Genomic DNA, 18,698 nt, shown 5'->3' with positions numbered 1-18,698 from the left:
TAACAAATAAGGACCGGGTTCCACTTTTGTAAATATGAAATGTGGGTGAAATGTCTAAATGCCTCTCATCCAAATTGTGATTTGATTTACTGAAGTTGTCATTAACTAAAGTGAACTTATTATTTTTCATAATCAATTCGTCATTGGCATACTCTCAGCCAAATTGTAATTTGGTCTACTGAAATTATCATTCGCTAAAGTGAATTTGTCACTTCTATAGTTAATTTGTCATTTGGATGAGGACATTTCAGACATTTCACCAACAATTTTATATTTAAAAAAGTGAGCTCAGGTTTTTATTGTTATTTTTAAATTTAGAATCCCCAATCACAATTTTAATATCAGGGGGCCTTTAGTTGCAATTTTTCCTTTTAAAATGGACGCCCGAAATCAACGTTGGTAAGTATGGTGGAATTGATCGAAAAGAAAATGGAAAAATTCAGTTAAAGACTGCAGAAGACAATTTATATCAGTCAAAGACTAAAACTTTCTGAAATTTTACTCCAGGACCAAGAAACCAAATTGAAATTAAAATTTAGAGTAGATTACAATAACACCCCTCCCTTTTTATTTTATTAAAAAATAAATATTAATTGGAGCTACTGTTGGTGGTCGGAATTTTTTTTTTTTGTTAAAATAAGGTGGCAAAGGAGGGTTTGAATCCATGACCCCTTGGCACACTAAAAAGCTAATATCCATCAAGCCAAGCAACCATTCAATCTTGTAATGCAAATAAAATATATATAAACAAAACAAACACAACTGTCCAAATATAATGAACAAGTGAAATTCAGTAATTTACAACAAAAAATTAGGCAATTTACAAATAACATGATAGAAGTCATAACCCCAAATGCAAGTGTTAAATGCAAATGAGCAGTGAAAATTTGAAAATTTACAACAAAATTTTATGGATTTACAATCCAAATTTGGCAAATACAAGAGAATTCACAACCCAAAAGTAAGTATTAAGTGTAAATGAACAAGTGAAATTCGATGATTTATAAATGAAATTCAGCAATTTACAACAAAAATTAGGCAATTTACAGATAACATAATAGAAGTCATAACTCCAAGTACAAGCGGTTAAGTGCAAATGAGCAAGTAAAATTGTTGAATTTCTTGCAAATCTATAAACTTTTGTTGTAAATCTTCAAATTTCATTTGCTCATTTACACTTAAACACTTGTATTTGGAATTGTGAGTTCCATTATGTTATTTGTAAAATTTTAATTTTTGTTGTAAATTGTCAAATTCACTTGCAAATCCATAAACTTTTGTTGTAATCTTCAAATTTCACTTACTTATTTACACTTTAAATACTTGCATTGGGGTTGTGAGTTCCATTATGTTATTTGTAAATTGCCTAATTTTTGTTGTGAATTGCTGAATTTCATTTGTAAATCGTCGAATTTCACTTATTCACTTACACTCAAAACACTTACATTTGGGTTGTAAATTCTCTTGTATTTGTCAAATTTGGGTTGTAAATCCATAAACTTTTTTGTAAATCTTCAAATTTAACTTGTTCATTTGCATTTGAACCCTTGATTGATATAAATTGTTTTTACGGTCCTTAACTGAAATTTTCCCCAAAAAAATTCCCCCTAAGCAGCTCTACAATGGCGCGAACTCGTTTTCCTCCACATTGCGCTTCGTTCTCCTTCTTCTACTCCCTTCGCGCTGCGTTTGGAGTTGTGCACGTCGCAGTCAAGTTCTTTAATTTCTCCTCACTTCCTTCACTGTGGTTGCATCAGGTGAAGATTCCTTTTTCTCCCTTCTTTCCTCTCTTTTAGTTCAAGTATGTTGAACAAGACGCCTTGCCTCCACTTTTCCCAAAACGCACAGCTCAAAGAAATGAAACTAATATTTCATTGATTGAAAATCATATTACACAGAATGGGCCTACTGGACTCTATTTATAAAGAGTCCTGACTATGTACAAAAGCGGGCAGGCTACTCAATATACACGCAGCGGTCAGCCCATACAAACAAAACTAAATAAGAAATATATACACAACATTTCCAATACTCCCCTCAAGTTAGGGGCTTAAAAACATCAATAGTTCCTAACTTGCCTAAAAAATTCTTCTGTACATTTCCTCCTACAGCCTTTGTCAGCAGGTCTGCCTCTTGATCATGACTTCTAACACGACACAAATCAATCAGCTTTGATTCTCATTTCTCCCTGACAAAGTGACAATCTATATCTCTATGTGTTTTGTACGCTCATGAAAAACTAGATTAGCTGCAATATGTATCGCAACTTTGCTGTCACAGTGCACCTTCACTGGACCCTCATGATTTATACCCAAGTCTTTTAATAGACCAATAGCCCAAACTACCCTCAGAAGTTGCCATACTCAAGGCTCTGTATTCTGCTTCTGCAGAAGACTTCGAAACAGTATGTTGTTTCTTAGTTTTCCACATCACAAGCGATCCTCTCAACGTCAGCAGATAGCCAGAAACTGATCTTCTTGTCATTGCACAGGAAGCCCAATCTGAATCACAGTAGCACTCTAGCTCCGGTTTCCCTTCTGAGCTGATAAAAATCCCTAGCCCAGGGGTTCCCTTAAGATATCTCGGAACACTCCTAGCAGCGGCCATGTGTGCTTTGGTTGGCTTTTGCATGAACTGGCTCAATGTCTGCACAGAATAAGAGATATCAGGCCGGGTCATAGTCAAATAAATCAACTTACCAACCAATCGTCTATATTTCCCTGGTTCCTTTAACAGGTCCTCCTTGCGGTTTTTTCTTCATCATAAGCAAGAAGTCTCATTAAAAATATCCAAGTCCCTCTTGAAAAATCATCCACTAAAGTTAAGAAAAATTGGAAACCTTGATGTGTGGGGTTCTTGTAAGGACCCCAAACATCTGCATGAATTAAGTCGAAACATCTCTTAGATTTAATCACATTGGAATTAAATGGAAACTTAGTCTGTTTAGACCGAATGCAAATATCACATGAATGAGAATCTTTATTCAATATAGAAGAATCAGTACATGTAAGATTCAAATGTTTTAACACAGATAGGGGTGCATGTCCTAGCCTTCTATGCCACAATTGAATATCACAATCCTTCTTCAAATTTTTCTCATTTTGGACAACATTAGCTGAATCGTGAATACTGTTGATCACTTTTAGTACATACAATCCCTTATACTCTCTACCAGTCATCCTGATCCTCCCATCTTGAAGGCCCTGCAGTATACAGAGATCAGGGAAGAAGGCTGCCATGTAATTATTTTCTCTAGTGAATCTGGATATAGATATAAGGTTGAATTCCAAGCAGGGTGCATAAAGAACATTATGAATGATAATATTTTCAGCTACAGTGACCGAACCAATGTGAGTAACAGATAACCTATCCCCATTAGGTATTTTAATTGATTTGATTGGTCTAAAATATTGTTCATAACTGTCAAATAGGTCCAGTTTACCGGGCATGTGGGTTGTGGCACCCGAATCCAGTATCCAGTGTGTATAAGATTGAAAACTAGGGATAGGAGAAATCAAACTTGTACTAGTTAAAGCGTGCACTGCAGGTTCTGTGTCTTTCTTGAGCAGCTCCAGGATCTTTTCATATTGCTCCTGCGTAAAAGTTGGAGTGACCGTAGTTGCTGCATGGCCATGAAAATCTGAATCCTTGACAGAATCTGCTCCCCCTTGCTGAAATTCTTTTTGTTGTCTCCCTTTATTGCCTTTGAAATTCGCCAGGTACCCAACGATCTGGAAGCAATTTTCGCGAACATGTCCCTTCTTGTGACAGTGGGTACATTCCGGGACATTTTCTCCTCTTCCCTGTCCACGTCCGCGACCCCTTCCTCTTGCGGTCATGGCAAGTCCCTCTGTTGAGACATTTTTATCTCCATATAGCTGATGAACCGTTGAGTTTCATCTTGGATGATCATAGAATATGCCTCGTTGACGGATGGCAGAGGGGACATGAGCAAGATTTGACTCCGCGCTTGTGTAAAGTTTTCGTTTAGTCCCATCAAAAACTGGAGTAACTTCTGCTCCTGGATTGAATCAAAATATGCCTTGGGGCCTTGACGGAGAGAATTAATTTCCCGGTGTAATGCAAATATTCTTGAGCTGCTTTTCTTGTCGAAACGCTCTTTTAACTTAGTCCAAACATCATGAGCATCTTGAAAGTAGATGATGCCGGTGGCCAATTCCTTAGAAATCGAATTGATTAACCATGAAAGGACGACAGCGTTGCATCTCTCCCATTGCGATAGTAGATGGCTATCTTGGTCTGCTTTCTTGCACGAGCCATCCACGAAGCCAAGCTTATGCTTCCTGAGGAGAGCGATTCGCATCGCACAAGACCATACCGTATAGTTCTTGGTGCCGGTGAGGATATGAGGAATGATCGCTGTTCCCTGGGTATCTGAAGAGTGTAGAAATAGAGGATGTGAAAAGGGGATGGCTTCGGCCGCGATCTTCTCCTCTCCCATTGAATTCGCTGTGTAGGGTTTGTGTGTGTGAGGTTCTTCAAGGGCTTGTGTTGATTGGCTCTATCGGTAGCCCTAGACGACGGCGTGTGGCTCTGATGCCATGTTGAACAAGACGCCCTGCCTCCACTTTTCCCAAAACGCACAGCTCAAAGAAATGAAACTGAATATTTCATTGATTGAAAATCAGATTACACAGAAATGGGCCTACTGGACTCTATTTATAAAGAGTCCTGACTATGTACAAAAGCGGGCAGGCTACTCACATATACACGCAGCGGTCAGCCCATACAAAACAAAAATAAATAAAAAATATATACACAACATTTCCAATAAAGTACCCTAACATTTCCTTTTCCACGTTGTTGCAACTAAATGGCCTTGTTTCTGAAGCCTCCTTCGCCATTTTTTCCGCTTGGAGCTCCAGAACAGTGGGGAGTTCCAAGTGGCAGCTGAATGAATTTGGGGACATTTTGGACTCTTTCTCACTAGCTATTAGTTATGATTTCGTTCGAGGAAGATCACACACACTCATCCAGTACAGGCAAATTAATCGAAACACACCATCATCATTATCATTATTTGCCAACCAGTTACAGTCACACAGACACACAGACATGAAGAGCAGAAAAGAAGAAGGAAAAACAGAGGAAGGAGAGAAAGAACCGAGTTACAGAGAGAGATGAATCATAAGAGAGGGAAATTCCACAATAATAATCCAAACCCTTTTCGATGAAGGATCTTCTCTTGCTATAGCCTCTATGCCTCTCAGCTCCGCGCATATTTGTAATGACCTTTGCGCATGATGAGCATGCTCCCTTCCTCCTGCGTGATCTTCCTTGCTCATCCTTTCCCTATGCTTCATTACAGTATCCTCATTATTGGTCCTTTGCATAATTGCGTCATATTTCAATGCTTAGATGATGCCCATACTTTCTTTCCTTTCCAGGTGTTTGAAAATTACAACTCTACGTCTATTTTGATTTTATTAACCTAGGAGGTGCGGATTATTCTGAATTCATATTGTACATGAATTAGTGCTTCGATATAATAAATTTATTACAGTTTACGCAGAATGACTTCAACTCCGTGTTGAGGCTGAAGAGTGATGACGGTGGTGAGAGCATGAGAATATGATGGGGAAAGCTCGAAGGAGAAACGTTGTAGAATCAATGACAGAGCCACCTTCGCACTCAACAAGGTAAAGTTCTGTCCAAGACAGGCTCGGGAACCTCCTCCGAATGGGAAGAATGCAGAAGAACTCCCTTTTGATGCCATGGAGATTCCTTCGGAAAATCTATCTGGTCTAAACACTTTAGCATCATCTCCCCACAATTGTTGGTCATGGTGCACCATCAGTATTGGTACGCCAAGCTGTACTCCTTCAGGTATTGATAGTTTTCCAAGTTTCATGTCCTTTACAGCATACCTCTCTAGCCATGTTACTGGTGGGTATAACCTCAAAACCTCGTACAAGATCATGGTCATCTGTGGTGGCAAATTTCATCATAAATATATGCATGTTCGTGGTTGAATTGTATTGTGTGTGTTCGTGTTAGGGTTTGATTAAAACACAATCAATTTATCTAAAGAAATTTATATATACAATATATCACACACACACACACACACTCTTACAATCTTAAGGCGACTTAATGCATCATATTGTGGTTTTTGACTGCCAAAGACTTGCAGAACTTCTTCCCTTGCACGTGCTTGCCAATCAGGATGCCTACTCAAGAGCATCATAGTCCAGACCAGTAGAACAGAAGTGGTTTCTTGGCCTGCCATGTAGAACAACTTGCATTCGTCGATCACATCTTTCATACTCAAGCCAGCATTTTTCTTGTTCCCTTGTTCCTCAATCTCCTTGTGATTGGATTCTAAAAGTATGCCCAGTAGGTCATTCTTTACAGCTTCAACCCCCTTCATGGCTTTCTCCTTTTTGTTGATAATATACTCTAGGGAAGTTCTCACGTTTCTTCCAATTTCCTTCATCTTCTTGTTCCCCTTAGTTGGTAGAAACCTACAAAAGGATTTAATAAGCACTAATCTATAAGTCACAAGCACAGGTCATCGTATTAGACTGTTAGTCTTGGTAATTACCTCCATAATGGAATGTAATGTTTCTGTAAATTATTCATTACAACTACACTTAGTTCTGCTAGAAGATCAAATGTTTGTCTGCCTTCTTCATGGTTACTTCCAAATGCTGATCGAGACATCACTTCCTTTGTCATATCCTTAAGCCAAGGCCATATATTCACTTCACATGTTCCATCTGAGGAGGACAACAGGTTCTCCCATTTGTTGATCATTTCGTTGCAACTTTGACTAAAGATTGGAATCAGAGACTGTAGAAAGATTAAGATATTATTAGAGTCAAATTCTCGACCAAACGGCTGCAGTTCTGGCAATCGCAACCAAAAATAAGAAAACAAAATTTCATCCTAACAATATGCCTTGCTTCAAGATGCTGTCACGATAACATGGAAATTAATCTATATATTTATCAATGAGTATAGATGTGTGATGGCAATTTAATTTGGCAAGAAAATAAGGGAATAACCTTCAATTTGTCAACATTGAATGCTGGTTGGAGAATCTTCCTGTGTTTAGCCCACTTTTCACCATCGTAGCCTGCAACCCCAGGGGCTACGTATTCGTTAACAATTGGGAAATTGTGATATTTTGTGAAGTCGTTGTGTCTGTTTAACATATCTTTTATCAGCTCAGGATCCGTGAGGATCAACATTGGTATTGGTCCGAACCACATGAATGAATCCCTACCTGCACGTCAATTGCTTCACAGTATGGATATATAATATGTATGCGTCTATAGAGAAGATGGAAGGAAACAACTCTTCTATTTATGGTAACAAACGTCTCTGTCATGTTATTAGTTTCTTGAATGGTTTCCAGTGCATGGTAAATGAGAAAATGGACTGAGACTGTTAAGATAAAAAAAGAATGAGAGAAAAGAATTAAGGGGGAAAGGCATAGGAAGGGGCACCATATCTGTTGATAGTGTGCTGCTGAAAGGGGGAGATTTGAGGGACTAGGTCATTGGAATGAGCGGGCAAGGGAGTGGCTTTGGCTTGTCGTACCATGTTGCTCATTTGGAAAGAGTCACCAACCCAGAATCGATAGCGATTGGCCTGAAGACCTTGATGTCTCAGAGCTTTCTCTAGCCTCTTTGGATTCACCCATAACCACACTGCCATCTTCCAAACCCATCTTAAAACTGTTATTACTGCTATCCATGTGGCCACTCCTGATATTATTGATGCTCCTTTCATCTCTCTTTGTGAGTATGTACTCGTGTTGTGGCGCGTATCTAGTTATCTATATATATTCTCAGAGAACAAGTTGAAAATATTATATATAATAGTCTTTCGTGTTAGTTTAGATTGACGTGTATTGCCAGTGCATATATTATTGAATTATACCAGAAAGCTTTTGTGCCGGCCAACTCTGGTTCAGTTCGTTCTTGTTTTTCTGTATCTATCTTCCGAAGAGTTTGTCTAGTAATATTATATACTTACTCTGGTCATTTATATACAAGACTGTGAACAACTTTCATGAGATTACGGAAATTAGTTAAAAGTAGTTAAATGTAAAAAACTTTAGTGATTTTTCAAAATAACCATTTGATTGATATGGTTAATTTGGGCAAGAGATGGAGGGATGGCAAATCCAAGAGCAAAAGATAAGGGTATTTTTAAAAATGTCATGAATGCTTCAGTAAATTTTGTAAAAGGTATTGTAAGGACCGGAGGGATGAGGGACTATGTAAATCAATCGTTTTAAAGAAGTAATAGTATGGCAATTTGATGTACGGAGTTGTATAAAAAAATTGATGTACGAAGTTGGAGTTTATGCTTTGTTTATTTAGAGTTTGAAAATGTTTGCTATATTTATTTGTTGTCCTATCATATTAATTAGTTTTTTCATGTCCATCCGATGATGTCAGTGGTCCTAGATTCATATTGTTGTCACATGATGCCAGTGGTCCCGCATGCATATGGTTATCAGATGATGTTAGCTACTGGTCCTGCATACGGTGGGTAGAACTTATCTAATGCTTGGATTTTCTTATAACCATCTTGTAAGTTTCGTGTTTTATTTTTCATCTGCATTTAGTTTTGATGCGTTCTCTTTTGTATGCAATTACGTTGCCCCTTGAGAAAATTGATCTGAAGGACCAAAATCCAAGGGAATATTTTGCTAGCATGATCTATGCGTTCACTCTCTTCCCGGCTTTTTCGTTGTTTGTCTTCCCGTTGAGTGCCTCACTACATTATCCATTCAGATTTGCTGTGATTTCTTCCCATGGAAGCCTTCACAAGTCCTGCTGCTACAAGCAACTAATAAATCTGATTTGTAAAATGGCATCATGCCATAAAGGCTTCAAAGACTCCATTTTACGAAGGGTTTGATGAAAGTTGGAAAACAGCTTGATCACGGGTCTAGGTAGAAATACTTTATACTTGGATATCAGCAACTTTGACAATATTTTGTGTCTTTTATGTTCTTTTTAAGGAAAAATCACTGAAAAAAAAAATCTTTCACTGCAAAATTTATCGCCAAAAGTATCTAAAGACTTTGGATCTTGGGTGGGTATGACTTACCTTCAACGAGTGCAAGTGCAACTCTTCTTGCAAAATGTTTTTTGTTTTGCATATTGTTGAAGGTAGATTACACAATTGAAAAATTGTTGCTCTCGTTGAAGATATATGGGACATGGTCCTTGAACAAATTTAAGGTATTTTTGAATAATAAATCTTGCAGTTGAGGATTTTTTAATATTTTTTTTCATTTTTTCAATGATCATTCATTTCTACCAACTCCCTTTTAACACGGCATGGTGATTGGATAATACAGAGATGTTCTAGGAAATATTGTTTTAACATTATATAATGATCATATTATAATTGCTTGAACAAAGAGTGAATATTAATTATTCTATTAATAATTACAATGGATGAGTATTTAAATTAAATGTTAAATTTTTTATGCATTAGATGACTGTCAACAAGAGTTAAATATATTAAGATAAAACATTTATGAAAAAATAGTAATTAGACTTGATGGCAAACCTAATTTTCTCATCCGTATTATATTAAAATTTGATATGTCCCAGTTTTGCATGGTTGGTGATTAAATTTTCAATTAATGTGATGCATGTGTATTTTCTAGGGTGCAAGCTATTACATCAAAAACATCAACAAAATGCTCTTATATTACGTCAAAACTTGCTATCTTAACTTTTTGGCTGGAAAATCAGTAGTACCTAAGGTCTCCCAAAAGGTGTGGTTAATCAGAACATGCCAATCCCTACAAAAGAGCATCCTATTATCATCTACAACGTCTCTAAAAGGGTAAGAATTGTTACGACCTTTAATAATTAAATTTAAGGTTTCTATACAATCAGAAAACAAGTAAATATTTTTGAAACCCTTGGCCCAACAAAGATTAAGCCCATGGATGATGCCAATTAATTTCGCCCCTGCAGGTGGAATCTTTGTGAGCTTGTATTTAAATGCCATTATCCATCTACCTTGTCCCAAATGGGCCAAAGACACTCTTAGAATTCTTCTTTCTCTTTTTCTTCTCAAAATCTCATTTCCACCATTATATCAAGTAATAGACGGTTCAGATTTAATATTTTAAAAAGCAAATATTTACCTTCTCTTTTCTATTTAGTTATAATAATAGTTTTATAAAGTATGAAATCTGAATCATTCGTTATTTGATCCAATGATAAAGATCATATACTGAGAAGAAAAAGATCCAAACCCGTCCCAAATAGCTTCTCCGCATCCACTTTCCCCATGAGACAATCCATCTACCTCCAACTTCACGATGCCATGGAATCTGTTCTCAGCCCGGCCTAGACCACGACTATAACTGTATAAGTTACAATTACGCACGAGGTCTTGGTCCCAGCGAGCTATCTCAACTTTATAACGTCATATCATTCACGTATTTGTAAATTATGAACTAATGAATTATTGCTGTTCCATTACAGTAAAAATTGTTATGTCAAATTTCTAATATGATATCGTTTACGTACTTATAAATTTAGTTTTTAACCCGTGTGGGGCACCTATAACTTTTAGGGTACAAGTGATAATATTAAAATAAAGTTAAGGTGCATCCAATGTCTCAAAGTGTTTTCTTGAATATATCTAGCATCTCAAAATATTTTGTGGTACATTCAGTATCTTGAAGTATTTTTTTAGATGCGTCCAGCATTGTGAAATATTTTTTTGATGTATCTAACATTTCAAAATATTTTTTTAGGCGTGTTTATCAGCCAAAAATATTTTTTAGTGCATTTAGTAGTAAGATAAAAAATATTTTAGGATGCTGGATGCACTTAAAAAATACTTCAGAGTGTTGAATACATTACAAAATATTTCGGGATGCTGGATACACCTGAAGCTTATTAAAATATCAATATAATTCTATTGTTATATTAGATCCTAATATAAAAATTTGATCTTAAATATAAGATTTTAATACACTTTCTCTCTCAAATTTATAAATTTTCTTTTAAAATATCTCTATTAATTATAAAAGGTTCCGCCCGTGGATAGTTTTAATGTACATGATTAAAAAGAATAGTTTAAGAAAGTCAATTCATATTTCTCATGATTAATCAATTTAACTAATTTTTTCAATCATTACAAATTAATTATCTATTTTTTATAAATTAGTTATTTAGCTTTTATATTCAAAATTCATATTGGTATATAGTTTTACACTAACAAAATTTAAACTATAGACTTTTATCTTTTCCCCCCAGTCTCTGCATAATTTCAACTAGGTGAAAAAAATATCATGCATGACCTAAATATTGCCTATACAGGGAAAAATAAACTATAAATAAACGTGATCAAGAGCTGATACGCCCATACTTTTATCAGCGATAGAAGATGCAGATTGTACAATACACACTAATACACAAATCCAATAATGATGATTGGAGAATTCATTTGGTACCCGAATGAGCACTTGTTTTTTATATTAAAAGTTAAACATACATAAAACACATATGAAAACAAGTGACACAAACACATAAAACAATAAAATACCGGAGACAATACGGATAAGGCGCCTTGAGCCAACAAAATACAGCAGCAACAAAATATCATAAATTTATTACAATTTACGCAGAATGAGTTGAACTCCATGGCGAGGCTGAAGAGTGATGAAGGTGGTGAGAGCATGAGAATATGTTGGGGAAAGCTCGAAGGAGAACCGTTGTAGAATCAAAGACAAAGCAATTTTAGCTTCCACCAAGGCAAAGTTCTGTCCAGTGCAGATTCGAGGACCACCTCCGAATGGGTAGAATGGAACATAAGGAACTTTTGATGCCTTTAATAATCCTTCTGAAAATCTTTCTGGGTTGAACTCTTTGGCATCATCTCCCCACAGCTCTTGATCATGGTGCAACATGAGTATTGGTATGCAAATCTGTACTCCTCCAGGAACTAACAATTTCCCAAGTTTCATGTCTTTTTCTACATTTCTCTCTACCCATATTACCGGTGCATATAACCTCAAAACCTCGTACAAGATCATTGTAACCTGCAACGTCAAATGTCTTTTTTCAGTATATATAAATGTTTGTGGCTAAAAAGATACATGATCAGTGTACTTAAGAAAAATATCTTATGTATATGACAGATAAAGAAACATGCTCACAAGCTTAAGGTGATTTAATGATTCAAAGTCTGGTTTTTGGTTGCCAAAGACTTGCAGGACTTCTTCCCTTGCACGTGCTTGCCAATGAGGATACATACTCAATAACATCATAGTCCAGACCAGAAGAACAGCAGTGGTTTCATGGCCAGCCAGGGCGAAGAACTTGCATTCCTCAATCACATCTTTCATACTCAATCCAACGTTCTTGTCGTTTCCCTGTTCCTCAATCTCCTTTTGATTGGATTCTAAAAGTATGCCCAGTATGTTATCCTCTGTGCCTTCACCTGCCTTCATGGCTTCCCTCTTTCTTCTGATAATAACCTCTACGATAGCTTCAAAGTTTCTATTATTTTCCTTCAACCTCTTGTTCTCCTTAGTCGGAACAAACCTACAAATAAAAATGATGATTTTATCAGTACTTGACACGGGCATATATGATATTATAGTCTTGATAATTGTAGTAATTACCTCCAGAATGGAATACGATGTTTCTGTATATTACTCATCACAAGTTGAGCTTGTTCTACGATGATGTCAAATATTTGTCCGCCTTCTTCGTAGCTACTTCCAAAAGCTGCTCGAGAAATCACTTCCTTTGTCAAACTCTTAAGGCAAGGCCATACGTCCACTTCACAAGTTCCATCCGCTGGGGACAACATGGTCTCCCATTTGTTCATCATATCATTGCAACTTTGGCAGACGATTGGAATCAAAATCTAGAGAGATCGAGTTGATGAAGAAGTTAAAGAGAGAAAAACTCTAATCAGTTGAATTTGTTAGTAGACATATATATGTTTGCGTATTTTTTTATAAATAGGTAAGAAACTATTAATAATAATTAACCTTCAGGTGTTCCAAATTGAATGCTGGATGGACAATTTTACTGTGTTTAACCCATTTGTCGCCATTATAGTTTCCAACACCAGTGGCTATATAATCGAGAATAGGAACTAGGTGTTGTAGTTTTCTAAAGTCGTAGAATCTGTGGAACACATCTTTTATCAGCTCAGGATCTGTAAGGATCAACCTCGGTTTCGGTCCGTACCACATGAATGAATTCTTACCTGCACATACTCCAATGGTTTCACGAATATATATATATATATATATATGTATGTATGTGAAGATCAAGGAAGGAAATTATTTTTCTATTTATATATAATACATATAATACACACAATACACACTGGCAGGCTTATCTAAGTGGTAACAAAATCAATTGAGATGGTTAAAATGAAAATTGAGAGAGAGGGGCATATATAAACAAAGGAAGCGCACCGTGCTTATTGACAACGTGGTGAACGTAGGAGAAGACAGAAGGGACCAAGTCATGGGAATAAGGAGGCAAAGGAGAGGATATGGCTTCTTTCTGCATCTTGGTCATTCTGGTTAAGTCACCGACCCAGAACCGATAAGGATCGGCCTTAAGACCTTGCTCTCTCAGACGCCTTTCCAGCTTCCTTGGAGTGAACCATACCCACTTTGCCATCTTCCAAACCCATCCTCCTCCTATCACTACTATTACTGCAACTGCAACCACCACTGATATTATTCCTGATGCTTCCATCATCCCTCTCTCTCTCCCTCTCTCTCTCCCCCCCCCTCTCTCTCTGTGCTTGTGTTGTGTTGCATAGGTCTATATATATATATATATATAATACTCTCACAGTATTCAACACAGAAAGCGAACGAGAACAAGTTGGATATGTTATGTACGAGTGTTATTAGTTTATGCATTAGGTATTTTAATGGACCACCAGAAAGTTTTTCCCGCCGGCCATGATAGATACGCATACATACCCCTCGAAGGTTTTTTTCCCCCTTTCGTTTTTTTTTTTGTTAATACTGTTTTCAGTCCCTAAAATCCGACATGGTCTTGAATTTGATACATGAAATTTCAAGAGGTTTTTGCCTTTAAAATTTGATCTTATTTTGATTTTGGCCCTCTTAAATTTTTTTAGGTGAATTGATCCCTTTAAATTTGAAACAAGTCGTTTTGGTCCTAGAAATTTTTTTTTTTTGGTCCACTTAAAAATTGTTGGTTTCTAGAATAGTATTTTTGATCCATGACATAAGGACCGGAACTAAAATAGATCACATTTTAGGAATCAAAATTATTAATTTCAAATTTTAGGGAATAAAATCAAAAAGATAAAGGATTAAATTTATCTATTGTAATATCAAAAAGTTGTAATATCAAAAAGAAGCGTCAAGTATCATAATAAAATGTCAGAGCAAAAATATTCATGAATTTTTAAAATGGAGCAAAAATATCATTCCGGCTATCTGTAATGTCTGTTACTTTTTTCTATATGGGTCCCATCAAACATACACGTGTCAGATACTTTGCCATGTAATCTCCCTTCTTGGTCAACTCAATCTCTCACCCTTGTTCTATCTCTATCAAAACATTGCATGGCACCTTAAGATGCACTAACATCATGGACCCCACCCACTCCTCCCCGGCCCACGACTCACCTCTCGTCCTCTCACACACCGTGACGCACGCTTACTTTTTTTTTCCCCCATTTATCTCTCTCTCCTTTCCTCTCTTCACTTTTCAGTTTTTCTTTCTCCCAAAACTGGAGACACACACGCCGGAATTTGGAAGCCATGAACGCCGGCACCGCCAGCTACAATCTCGACAAACCCCTCAGTTAGCTTACCCAGATAACATTTCCCAGCTCATCGCCAGCACCGCCACCTTCCGCTACATTCTCTCTCATGATGAGATTGTCCGTTTGATTGAATAGCCTGAAGCCCATGATTTCTCAGATATGGGTCTTCCATTTCTGCAAATCATTTCATAGATCTCGTTGTTCTTCTTCCTCTTTCGTTTTTCCCGCCGGCCATGATAGATACGCATACATACCCCTCGAAGGTTTTTTTCCCCCTTTCGTTTTTTTTTGTGTGGTTAATACTGTTTTCAGTCCTTAAAATCCGACATGGTCTTGAATTTGATACATGAAATTTCAAGAGGTTTTTGCCTTTAAAATTTGATCTTATTTTGATTTTGGTTCTCTTAAATTTTTTTTAGGTAAATTGGTCCCTTTAAATTTCAAACAAGTGGTTGTGGTTCTAATAATTTTATTTTATTTTGGTCCACTTAAAAATTGTTGGTTTCTAGAATAGTACTTTTGATCCATGATATAAGGACCGGAACTAAAATAAGATTAAATTTTAAGAATCAAAATTATTAATTTCAAATTTTAGGGAATAAAATAAAAAAAATAAAAGGTTAAATTTACCTATTATAACATCAAAAAGGAACATCAAGTACCATAATAAAATGTCAGGAGCAAAAATATTCATCAACTTTTTAAAATGGAGCAAAAATATCATTCCGTTAACTATCTGTAATGTCTGTTACTTTTTTTTCTATATGAGTCCCATCAAACATACACGTGTCAGATACTTTGCCAGGTAATCTCCTTATTGGTCAACTCAATCTCTCACCCTTATCCTATCTCTATCAAAACATTGCATGGCACCTTAAGATGCACTAACATGGACCCCACCCACTCCTCCCCAGCCCACGACTCACCTCTCGTCCTATCACACACCGTGACACACCCTTACTTTTTTTTTTTTCCCCGTTTATCTCTCTCTCCTTTCCTCTCTTCTTCACTTTTTCAGCTTTTCACTTTTTCTTTCTCCCAAAACTGGACACACACGCCGGAATTTGGAAGCCATGAACGCCGGCACCGCCAGCTACAATCTCGACAAACCCCTCAGTTAGCTTACCCAGATAACATTTCCCAGCTCATCGCCAGCACCGCCACCTTCCGCTACATTCTCTCTCATGATGAGATTGTCCGTTTGATTGAATAGCCTGAAGCCCATGATTTCTCAGATATGGGTCTTCCATTTCTGCAAATAATTTCATAGATCTCGTTGTTCTTCTTCCTCTCGCATGGCATCAAACCGTCTTCGATTTCTCATATATGGGTCTTCGATTTTTTCGTTCTCATGATAGTTGTGGGCCTTTGAAAGATTAGTTATGCGTGTTTGATATTATTGAGAATGATTGTTTCTGGATTGGTTTATATTGTGCTTTTACTCTCATGATTCTTCAAGTTGAACCTCATTTTTCACTGATGAAATTGGTCTGAGTAATAATGGTCACTGATGATGATGATTTCCGTGGTTCTTCACGGTTTCTGATTCTGTTCTTTGTTCTAATTGCACATTTTCTGATCTTCTTCTACTCCTCATCATTTTAAATATTTGATTACTTGTGATTTGCAATTTTTAAGTAAGGATGCTTAAGATCTAGATTGTGTATGATTTTTTTTGGGGTTTTTTGTACGATTAATGTTTCTGGTGGAAGAATGAGGACAAAATGAAAGGGGGTTGATGACGACGGTGGTGGAAAGGCGAGGCTCTGCTGGTGGGAAGCCGACGATCGCGGAGGGGAGGAAGAATTATACAATTGTTTTATTTTTTTTGTCCAACTCAGATATTACTCTACCATATTTGCCTCCACGTCCTCATTTTTAGTCAAAATGTTTTTTCTAAACAGTCAACGTTACTCAATTTAACGGCAAATGGCATTTTAGAGTTATTTCTGAATCATCATCTGTATTTTTCCTCCTGATATTTTATTATCATACTTGATGCTTTTTTTTTAATATTACAATAAGTAAATTTACCCATTCACCCAACCCAAAATAAAGTCAAATTTTTAGGATTAAAGATAATATTCATTTTTTTTTCATTTAAAATGTTTATAATAACTAACTTGCATTGAGAGGACAAAAGTAGTTGTAGTTAATTAAAGGCATTCTTTACTGTGCACAGATAAAAGAAATTAAATTATTTATTGATTAATGGGCAGGAGGATTTCTCATGTGTCTCTGCAGCATATCACGAAACATTATTCAAAGGGTTACACATAATTAAGGAACAAAAGATAAAGTATTGTAAATAGTACAATAATTTGATGCAAGGAGTTGGAGTAGTTCATGCTTTGTCTATTTAGAGGTTAAAAATATTTACTATATTTATATGTTAGGTACCATATTGACTAGTTTCTTCTTTGTTATCCGATAATGTCATGTCAGTGGTCCTGCATGCATATTGTTATCAGATGATGTTATTAATTACCAGTGGTTGTGCGCATGGATTGTGATTTGTGAATTCTTTTTTCTTTTTCTTTTTGTGGTCAAGTGATTTCAGAATTCGAACGGAAGAAAAAACGATAATTCATAAAACTAAAGTCTTTAATATAAGATCTAATAAATTAATTTTAGACTATTAAGAAAACTAAATAAATTATTTTAAAATATTCATATTTATTATGTTTTTAAAACTAATTTGCGTATAATTTAGTGACACGAATAATTATTTCGGAGAAATCAGTTAACATATGCTATATGTGAGTAATTTATTTAGCTTTTTTAATCTAATAAATTATTCAATTAAGTGTTATATTAAGAACCAGTCGCTTAGATTTTTGATCTTTAATAAGTTCTATTAAATTATTTAAATTAGTTATTTGTTAAAAATATCTATTTATTTTTCTAAAATACTACTTTCAGTCTTAAATATAAGAGCTAGTTAACTAATTTGAGTAAATTGAGAAAATAAGTTAAGTTAGTTATTTGTAATAAATAGGTATTGTCTTTTCTAAAATATGCTTGCTAATCAAATTAATTGGTTAGAACTACTATTATTAAAAGAACCATCTTAAAAAAAAAAGATAAATATGAAAAATAAAATAAATTGATGTCTTATATTTATGACTAAAATAAAAATCAAATGAGTTCTTACACTAAGGAAGTATTCTTTTAAATCATTTGCAATTTTGTAGTGAAACTAGACAACATGACTTCATTAAGATGATGCATATAAATAATAAACTCGACACAACACTTCAACCTCTGCTACGATTTATATTCAGCTTTACATGTTTGTTCTCTTCTCATTGTGTTCGCCGCTCGCATTTGTGGTCGTTGCCCCTTCCTCCCTCTCTCTCTGAGATTCAACTAAGGTCGGCAATGGACGGCGACTGAGATTCGACAGCGCCGCCAGCTCTTCAAAGCGGCGATTGAGAAAGAATTCGTCAAACCTCTGTGCATGATTTATTCAAATGTACTATTGAAATTTTTTTTGGACCAGAAAACAGTAGTCCATTTTATTGATAACCAAAAAACAGATTACAGGTGACCAATAGCCGAAGCCCACAAAATAAAAAAAGGAAGCAGTAAAACCCTGCAGATTACAACCTAAGGGAAACAATAGCAAAAACAAGTAAATCCTAGAGTACAACCTAAGGAAAAAAATAACAAAACAAAACAGACAACACAGCAAAAACAGCACAGCCAAACAAGTCAAGAGAACTTAGCCAACTCCAGTCCCATCCTGACAAATCCCGGCACCAAAATCAGCAATTCACCGAGATCTGTCATCAGACAGCAACTTGCCAAGAGAGGGTGGAGGTTGACTAGGACAACCTTCAAAACATACCCCCTTTGAGCCCGAGACTGCCAACCAATCTGCAGCCTTGTTTATTTCCATATTCTCC

General features: G+C 36.0%; 2 protein-coding genes across 2 annotated transcripts; both read right to left on the bottom strand.

Moving 5' to 3' along the window:
- Positions 1-5,121: 5,121 nt before the first annotated feature.
- On the bottom strand, positions 5,122-7,709 carry LOC114751644 (cytochrome P450 716A67-like). Its single transcript, XM_028940305.1, has 5 exons — positions 7,473-7,709; positions 7,029-7,249; positions 6,566-6,813; positions 6,098-6,485; positions 5,122-5,947 (listed from the first exon to the last, which is right to left on the bottom strand). Exons 1-5 carry the CDS (start codon positions 7,681-7,683, stop codon positions 5,519-5,521), a joined length of 1,497 nt encoding a protein of 498 aa, XP_028796138.1. The 5' UTR covers positions 7,684-7,709; the 3' UTR covers positions 5,122-5,518.
- A 3,915-nt stretch (positions 7,710-11,624) lies between these two features.
- On the bottom strand, positions 11,625-13,739 carry LOC114751638 (cytochrome P450 72A68-like). Its single transcript, XM_028940300.1, has 5 exons — positions 13,451-13,739; positions 13,016-13,236; positions 12,641-12,888; positions 12,173-12,533; positions 11,625-12,055 (listed from the first exon to the last, which is right to left on the bottom strand). Exons 1-5 carry the CDS (start codon positions 13,737-13,739, stop codon positions 11,627-11,629), a joined length of 1,548 nt encoding a protein of 515 aa, XP_028796133.1. The 3' UTR covers positions 11,625-11,626.
- Positions 13,740-18,698: the final 4,959 nt, after the last annotated feature.

Source organism: Neltuma alba, unplaced genomic scaffold, assembly GCF_004799145.2.
Source record: "Neltuma alba isolate B1F8T4 unplaced genomic scaffold, ASM479914v2 tig00006992_pilon, whole genome shotgun sequence".
NCBI classification, from domain to species: Eukaryota; Viridiplantae; Streptophyta; class Magnoliopsida; order Fabales; family Fabaceae; genus Neltuma; species Neltuma alba.
The sequence above is the reverse complement of the archived record's forward strand: the minus strand, read 5'-3'. Positions and strand labels throughout refer to the sequence as shown.

Coding starts and splice junctions, on each gene's coding strand:
- LOC114751644 (XM_028940305.1), bottom strand. CDS start 7,683: ATGGCAGTGTGGTTATGGGTGAATCCAAAGAGGCTAGAGAAAGCTCTG. Junction 7,250..7,472: donor GCACACTATCAACAGATATG/GTGCCCCTTCCT, acceptor ATTGACGTGCAG/GTAGGGATTCATTCATGTGG. Junction 6,814..7,028: donor TCAATGTTGACAAATTGAAG/GTTATTCCCTTA, acceptor ATCTTTCTACAG/TCTCTGATTCCAATCTTTAG.
- LOC114751638 (XM_028940300.1), bottom strand. CDS start 13,739: ATGGAAGCATCAGGAATAATATCAGTGGTGGTTGCAGTTGCAGTAATA. Junction 12,534..12,640: donor CATCGTATTCCATTCTGGAG/GTAATTACTACA, acceptor GGAGAACAAGAG/GTTGAAGGAAAATAATAGAA. Junction 12,056..12,172: donor CATTAAATCACCTTAAGCTT/GTGAGCATGTTT, acceptor TTGACGTTGCAG/GTTACAATGATCTTGTACGA.